General features: G+C 38.2%; 1 protein-coding gene across 1 annotated transcript in view; it reads left to right on the top strand.

Annotated features, from left to right (window-relative positions):
- Positions 1-781: 781 nt before the first annotated feature.
- Positions 782-9,028, top strand: part of LOC123661211 — a 35,752-nt gene continuing 27,505 nt past the window's right edge. Inside the window, exon 1 of the mRNA XM_045596198.1 lies at positions 782-2,212. Coding sequence (XP_045452154.1) covers positions 782-2,212 — 1,431 coding nt within the window. The remainder of the gene's footprint in view (positions 2,213-9,028) is intronic.

Below are 9,028 nucleotides of genomic sequence, written 5' to 3'. Positions count from 1 at the left end.
CTGCTCGATAAGTGGCGTATAAGTGATTAGTTTGATAACGTATTCAATGCAGTTAAAAGTGTGTTGTGAATGAATAACTATAGATTTGAAGTGAGAAATAATTGTTTAGTTGAGTGATTTCAGTTGTTCTCTACATTTGATTGTATTTGTTTTTTGGGGGTCGAAGTTACTCGCGTCCGTAGGATGTACCAAGTCAGGTCTTAACCCTCTTTACCCTACACGTGACCCCTGGGTGGTGCAAAACGAGTAACATACATAGGTGGTAGGCTTCGGCCGTGGCTAGTGTGACCACCCATCGAGCAAAGACGCGCCGCCAAGTGACGCGTCTTGCGACACGACTTGTCGTGCCGTGAGGCGCCTCGCGTTCCGGAACGATGCTCGTAATAGCCAATCATAGGGGTATGGGTATGTACAGTTGCGCTGCGTCTAGTGACAGGATCCTGATCTGCGTAGTCACTGCGCCGGACGTCTCGACCTGGAGGGTAGCGGGATCCGAAGCACGGTGCACCGCTGGCCGACCGCAGGCAGTAGGGGGCCCAACTAGTAGGTTCGCCACCTATGAAAGGCTGCCCCGCCACCTAGCGAAAAATCCAGGGATGGCTTCCATCGTGCCGGTTGGCGACCGGTGAGAGGACCCGATGGCGATTTCCTGGGGGGTTCGGGCGTCCCCGCAGTCTCCAGTCGAGTCTTCTTTAGTGTGGTTTCTGCAAAAATCGTGGAGTCTATAGACGCAGCGCCTCGTACAACTACCATTTCCCCTCCTATTCACCCCTTGACCACAATGAAGAACAAGAAAAAAAGTAAGGTTAAACAGCGGCTGCACCTCCTCTCTCTCAAAGTGCACCTCACCAACATACGAGGATTGCACTCAAATCTCGTTGCAGTCCACCACCACCTGGAGACTGAGAGGCCGCATTTACTTTTTCTTACGGAGACGCAAATTGGTAGCCCAGCAGATGTAACGTACCTGCAGTACCCTGGGTATTCGCTCGAACATAATTTTAAATCTCACGCTGGAGTCTGTATGTTTGCTCGTGATGATGTTTGCTGCCGGCGTCTACGTAACTTAGAGATACCTAACCTTTCCATCATGTGGTGTTTATTGGATACGGGCATGGAGCAGATTGTGTATGCCTGTACCTATCGGTCGCATAGTGGTGATCGGGAGACGACTCGGATGTTCGACTATCTCAGTGAGACGGCTGACATGGTCCAACGTCGGTATCCTGCTGCCCAAATGGTATTTCTGGGGGATTTTAACGCTCACCACCAGGACTGGCTGTTCCCATACCAGAATACCGAACACGCCGGGAGAGAGGCGCTCAAATTTGCTCTGTCGCTAGATCTTACCCAGCTAGTCCAAGAAGCAGCACGAGTACCCGACGTTGACGACCATACACCTAATTGTTTAGACCTTCTGTTGACAACTGACCCTGACCGGTCCTCGGTATCAGTTGCAGCTCCCCTGGGCACATCTGATCACTGTGTGGTAAAGTCAGTATCTAACTTTCACCCTCTGGATACAGGTCCTACCGGAACCAGACGTGTGTGGCGATATAAGTCGGCAGATTGGGATGAGATGCGACACTTTTTTGCATCCTACCCTTGGCGGCGGACTTGCTTCTCTTCCAGTGATCCGTCGAGTTGCGAACAAGAAATATCGGAAGTGATACGTCAGGGGATGGAGTACTTCATTCCATTTGCTGATGTATCACTAGATGGCAAGATCCCTAGGTGGTATAGTGCAGAATGTGCCGAAGCTGCAGCCCGTAAGGACTCAGCGTTTGCAGCGTGGGCTGAAGCCCGTACCCTTAAATCTCCAGATATAACTACGAGGAAGAGAGCGTTCAACTCTGCTGCCAAGTCCTACAAAAGGGTTCTTAAAAAAGCTCGTTTCAACCGTATTAAACGCATCGGAGCCCAACTAGCTTCCCATCCGCGCGGTAGTAGAGCATTTTGGTCACTCTCCAAGTCGGTTGAAATGAGCTTCTGCCGTCCCTCGCTGCCTCCTCTGCTTAAACCAGATGGATCGCTGGCCTTTACTGCGACAGAAAAGGCTAACCTTTTAGCGAATCTGTTTGCAGAAAATTCGCTCCTTGATGCAGGTAGTGCCTCACCGCCCAGACATCCACCTTGCGACTCTGTTATGTCAGAACTACGCATTCGCCAAACTGAGGTTTTGAGAGTACTCCGTAACTTGGACGTGAATAAGGCTAGTGGTCCTGACGGGATACCAGCAAGAGTACTTAAACACTGTGCTCCTGAGTTGTCTCCTATTCTCACGCGCTTGTACCGCCTCTCTCTAAAATCTGCTCAAGTCCCTAAAGCATGGAAGATTGCCAACGTACAACCTGTACCTAAAAAAGGTAGTCGTGCCGACCCGGCTAACTATAGACCTATCGCGATCACCTCCATACTGAGTAAAAGTTTGGAGCGTATACTGAATCAAAAGCTCCTAGCATACCTCGAGTTGAATGACCTCCTGTCGGACCAGCAATACGGTTTCCGCCGTAACAGGTCCACGGGGGATCTTTTAGTGTACGCCTCGCACATCTGGGGCGAAGCCTTGGACAAGCACGGAGAAGCGCTAGCTGTCTCACTTGATGTATCGAAGGCATTTGACCGGGTCTGGCATGAGAGCCTATTGAGCAAGCTTTCAGCTTACGGAATACCCCCGAGCTTGTGTGACTGGATATCAGATTTCCTGAGTGGACGATCATTTCGGGTGGTCTTAGATGGCTCCTCGTCTGAGTTGATGGCGGTTAATGCCGGTGTCCCTCAGGGATCAGTTCTCTCTGCAACCCTCTTCTTGATTCACATAAATGACCTCCTCAGGCCCGGTATCTTTGGATACGCGGATGACAGCACTGTTACGGAGAGATACGTGTCCGGTCCCCGAGCTGGTGGGGCTGAAACTCATGAGCATAGAGAGGCCCTGGTTGAACGCATGAATTTGGCTTTGAAAGAGGTATCCGATTGGGGTGACGCCAACCTAGTCAAATTTAATGCTTCCAAAACACAAGCGTGTCTTTTCACTGCTAAACGGAGTCCATTCCCATTAGCCCCAACTTTCCGGGGTGTATCTGTTCCGATCACCGATAGTATTGATCTTCTAGGCATAAATATTTCGTCTAATATGAACTTCGGACAATGCATAGAATCCAAGGCAAAAATTGCTGGTAAGAAACTTGGTATCCTCAATAAAGTCAGGCAGTACTTCACACCGGAACAGCTTCTTACTCTCTACCAAGCACAAGTTCGATCGTGTATGGAGTACTGCAGCCACTTATGGGATGGCTCTGCCAAGTACCAGCTCGCTGCTTTGGATTCTGTGGATCGACGCGCCAGAAGACTCATCGGTGACAAATCGCTGGTTCGCTCTAGACTTCAAAGTCTCGAACATCGGCGCAAGGTTGCCTGTTTGTCGGTATTTTACAGGTTATATTTCGGAGAGTGTGCTCTAGAACTATACAATTTGGTTCCACCATCACCTTTCTACCACCGAACCGCAAGGCATCGCATGAATCTGCACCGCTATGTGGTTGAAATCCCACGATCTCGCACTAAACGATTTGCTTCCTCGTTCCTAATTCGCACCGCTAAAATTTGGAATGCCCTTCCGGCTTCCGTTTTTCCAACGAACTATAACTTAGGTATCTTTAAATCAAGAGTGAATAGGCATCTTCTAGGCAAGCGCGCACCACCTTAGGCTGCATCTTCACTTGACTTCAGGTGAGATCGCAGTCAAGCGCTAGTCTATATATTTAAAAAAAAAAAAAAAAAAAAAAAAAAGATTGATACTGCTTGCGTATCATCGGCTATTTCATGACAAATTAGGGTTCATTTAGTGGGTGTGAGTTAGAGTCATTTATTGTTTGTCTATATGTTTATTTCTTTTCCATCCATTAACATACAAACGTAGCCTATAAACGCCTGCAGCGCAATAACTATTTCAAGCGCGTTGCCGAGCCTACCCCCCCTTCCCTAGGAGCTTTGGCCGCTTTACTCGTCACAGGAACCCAACACTACGTGAGAGCAGTATTATTTAGCTATTCCGGTAAAGCTTTAGATTAAGAACCGTGGAATTATCTAAGCTCAAAATTTGATCGTTTATCGGCATGATTTCGTTACAAAAAAAAATAACCCTAACCTATCTAACTTCAAAATGCGGCTCTTAATCTAAAGCCTAGCCGCTATTCCTCCTATAGTATTCTTCAGTTGTGTTATGTTACAATAATTCATTACTTATTTTATTTATTTTTAAAAATGAATTATGTATCATATAATCATTATCCTTACGTACTATATTCCCTACAGTAATTTGGGTATATTATTTCAACGTCCCTGTGCCCTAATTTTTCCAACAATTGGTCATGATTATTACGGTTTTGTAATTATTATTGCCTACATGAAATTAACGAAATTAACTTAACTCACTTGTTTTAATTGACTGTAATTAAGTTAAGAATTGGTCAGTAACTTGTATGTAATCTTGGTACATCATTGAAGAGTTAGAGGAATTAAACAATTTAATTAATATACAAACTAAAATAAAAAAGTTTTTATTAATAACTTAGGATAATTTGTTTTATTTTAACTTGTGTATTGGTATTTATATGTACCACCATCTACTTCTCTTTACTTCATTACTAAATTATAGCTTTAGGCATATAAATTATACATACATGTCCTATTGCCTAATAAAGAGTTATTTTTGAAACACAAAAGTTTTTTTCTTACAAAATAGTTTTATTTCGATTATTATTTTCTTATTGGATAACATATGTATTGAAGTTGTCACCATAATATTTGTTATAATAAAAATTTCAAACCCTAAGGGTACGAAAATAGAACAAGATTGATTGCTTACCCTAAATCAATATATGTCTATAGATGACCATTCTACTTCAAATAACTCTGTAGTGCGTTATTCGATTTACACCATTATTTGTATGATATTTAAAAAAAAAGTTTCCTTTAAAGTTAGTAACTTTTGAATTCACTTATTAACCATCAGAGGGGAAAATAGTGGACAGAATTTTTACGGATAACTTAATTATAGTTTAGCGGTTTTTTGTCATCAAAGTGAGAAATAAGAAAAAAATCATATAAAATTGAAACTGATTACATTTATAGCCACCCGAAATTATTACGAACAAAGGGAATAAATAATTATGTCATTACTATTAATTTATCAATTTATAGAATCTAAACTGAGTTGGGTTGTATAACTAAATTATACATATATATATGAACATATCTGTTCATTATTATTTTTAATTTAGTAGTATTTTTTTTATAAAAATAGTTTATTCATATTTACAATTCACAACTTAAAAACTTAATATTTACAGATAGTTTTGGTACAAATCATGTCCGCGTGGAATTCTGCCAAGAATGCTGCCAGCATTTCCCCGTTGAATCGCTATGCCGATTCTCTGGGCAAAAAATGCACCGGCCTATTGTCACCAATGTGCCTCCATTAGGAGATATGGAGAGGAGTTATCTCACTTAAAAATTTGTTAGCACTGCTAATCCAAGGTCCAAGTGTTTCGACTGCAAATGGCACAAAGATGTAATTTGGAATTAGTGACGAATATTTGTGCCGTTTAGACGTTTCAGCTATTTCCGCTGCGGCTCCCGCTTTTAAGGCTGTTTCCCTTATTTGTTATTTAGTAGTATAATTATAAAAAAATCATAATACAAAAAAAAAATCTCAAAAAGCAAGATATCACGATACTACACGATACCAAAAAAAGTAAATATTAGTTTCCTATACCTAGTGTAAATAAACACAATTATAGTCAGCTAGGTATGACTAGTTTCATATAAAGTAATCCAGTAAAAAATAATAATAAGTATTCATAAAAAAAAACTGTCTAAAATGATTTCTTAGTTCATTAATTTCAATCAAACTACTCACGATTGTTAGGGGTTACAGTTGTCGCATGGCACTCGTACAGGCTAGATTAAACCTGTGTTTTCATTTGGCTCAATTCCATCTTACTATGGTCCAAATAGACGCCGTAAAAAACCTACCATACGGTTCATGTAGCCATAGCTTCATTCTAGATATACGTGTATATATTAGTATGTATATAAGAGCATATAATACTAATGATTGGGCATCATGTATACTTTAAAGAGTCTATTTTGTCGATTCTTCTCAGCAAAATCTACATTCCGAATCAGCGGTTACTTCACAATAATCGTAAATAAATAAATACTATATTAAAAATGACAATTGAAAAGTGTTTTAGAGGCTTATTAAATTGTCAAATTTAATTTATGTTTTATTTTTCATAGTACTTTTACTATTTTTATCTATTTTAACTTACTATTTCATAAATAATATGTAGAATTTAATTATTATTGTGATTCTTTTTTTGTGTATTTTTTTTTTGCTGGCTGTATGGGCTAGTACTGATTTTATGTAACTACTAGCTGTGCCCGCAACTTCATCCGCGTGGAATTTAACAAAAAAGTTATTTTTCATTTTGACGAGTTATAAAATAAATAAATTTCTAAAATAAAAGTAGCCTAAGTTACCCCTTATTACATCAGTTATCTGCCAGTGAAAGTCCTGTCAAAATCGATCCAGCCATTTCAGAAATAAGTCGGAACAAACAGACAGACATACAAAAATTGTAAAAAATGTTATTTTAGTATATGTATCGTGTATACATCCATATGCATTTAGTAAAAAGCGGATATTTTATTATTACAAACAGATACTCCAATTTTATTTATGTGTATAGATATTATTAGTTGTTTTGTCAAAAATAAAAAAGTAGATGTAGTCGGTATATATCTGTCTATATAGTAACTAAAGTAGCAACAATTTTTAAAATTTGACGAACATATTACTGAGATATTTTAGTTTCCGCTACCGAGGTCTACTTATTATACCAGCTCGGATTCCTACTTACTGTCCAATTTAAAATAATTTCAGAATATTATTCAACCTCAAATACATAGCTTCATACATATTTCAAGGCTTGGTTGTTAGTAACAAGGACGGCAAGGTACCTTGACATTTGTTAGCACAAAAATCTGCTCCCAAGTGGGTGTAATCGTAATAATTGTCAAAAATCGATAAAGGTGCTTGTTTTTTGTTCTTGAATAACATTTGATTACAACTCCTTTTTTATACTAATACAATGGTTTAAACAATGGTTGTTAAATTACTGTGAATATCAATGCTCGATATTATACGCTTTTTACATGACTAATTCATTATTTAAAGCTTTGTGCTGTGAGGGTAGTGGGTATATCGTAACTTTTGGTATAATTTTAAATTTACATTGCAAAGCTGTGTTATAATGTTGCGTGTTCGTTGAATTCGTGTGAACATTATGTTTTAGAGTAAAAGTTTTAAAAGTTCGACGAAACAAGTCGAGCGTGAATTGTTGTTGCACAATTAATGTATCGTATTTTTTAATGAATAGTTTTCATATTCAACTAAGGCTGCTATAACTTTACTTTCATTTATATATGGCTTTATAAGCTTTAGAAAGCGAAGCAAGAATATAGTAAAATATTAAAAGGTGGCAATAAATGACTATTCCGTACTTAAATAAAAAAACCTCTTTTCATTTTCTATTTAGTTGTGATGAAAATTAATTTTAATACCAACATACGTACATGTATATGTACATATATAGTTAAATTTATCATGTAAATGTATTGCCGGTATCTCATTCATTTATTTCAGTATAATAGTAATTAGTAACTAGAAATAAATTTATATGGATCAGTGTTTTCTTTTTAAGCGTACTTAAATGTTTCTGTATTATATTTAACCGTTCATTAGAAAGAAATACAAAGAAATGATGATTCAATTTAATATTTGCCATTGTTTGTTCTTTTGTTAAAAATGTATTTCGTCCTTTGTAAAAAAAACATGAATGAGACATATCTGAATTTTTTTAATAGGTCGCGGAAAAAGTCTTTTCGTATTTTATAGTAAAAAGTTGCAATAAAATCTTTTTGGATATATTGTTCGTAACTGGCTGGTTTTGATACCATGAAAAGGTGACTTTTAAAAATTGAAATTGAAAAGTAAAAAAACAGTTTCTTTGTTTTTTTCTTGGTTATTTGTTTTCCTATCCTCCAAAATGAGTGAATCCAACAAATAAAATTCAGTACATTTTAAAGATTTACTTTAAAAAAGGCAAAAATTCGACTTAAGCCGCGAAAAAAATTGGTGACGTTTATGAACCTAACCTGTCAGTAAGAGTAGCACAATATTGGTCAAAAGCGTTTTCATTCAAGAAATTTTGAAAGATGAAAGATGCATTTCAAGATAAACGTAACGAAATTTTTGAAAAAGTGGAGTTAGATCGACATTTGAGTAATTAAAATATAGCTGAAGATCTGAGAATTGAGCATAAGATAGTTTTGACTCATTTGAAAAAGGCTGGTAATACAAAACAGCTATGTATGGATGCCGCATGAACTCACTGAACGAAATTCAATGGACTGTGTACTTATTTACGATTTTCTCTTAAGACGTAATGATACCGAACCATTTTTGAAAAGGTTGATCACTGGTGACGAAACGTGGATCATCTGCGATTAAGAATGTACAAAAGAGATCGTAGTCAAAAGTCAGTCAAGCTGTACAAGTTCGCGAACCTGGGATGACACGCAATGAGGTGATGTTGATTAAATGGTGGGATTGGGCGTCATTCATTATGAGCTTTTACCGCTGGGCAAAACCGTCGATTTGGATTCTACTGTTAACAGCTGTTGAGACAAGCAAGAAATCGAGAATAAGTGGCCAGAACTAAGAAACAGATTGGGTGCGGTTTTTCATCACGACAACGCCCTAGAGTCCCGAAATTTCTATAGCAACGGAATCCTGTTACTACCTACGAGATGACGGTAAGTTATCAAACAAAATCGTACATATATATTATAATTAATATAAATAAATTTTGTAAAATCTTACCTTGAATTTCCATATAAAACATCAAGAAAATGTTTCCCTGACCTAATATATTCCAATACACCGTAGAGTAAAAAA

This window comes from Melitaea cinxia, chromosome 16 (assembly GCF_905220565.1).
Source record: "Melitaea cinxia chromosome 16, ilMelCinx1.1, whole genome shotgun sequence".
NCBI lineage: Eukaryota > Metazoa > Arthropoda > Insecta > Lepidoptera > Nymphalidae > Melitaea > Melitaea cinxia.
Note: the sequence above shows the minus strand (reverse complement) of the source record. Positions and strands in the feature narration are given on the sequence as shown.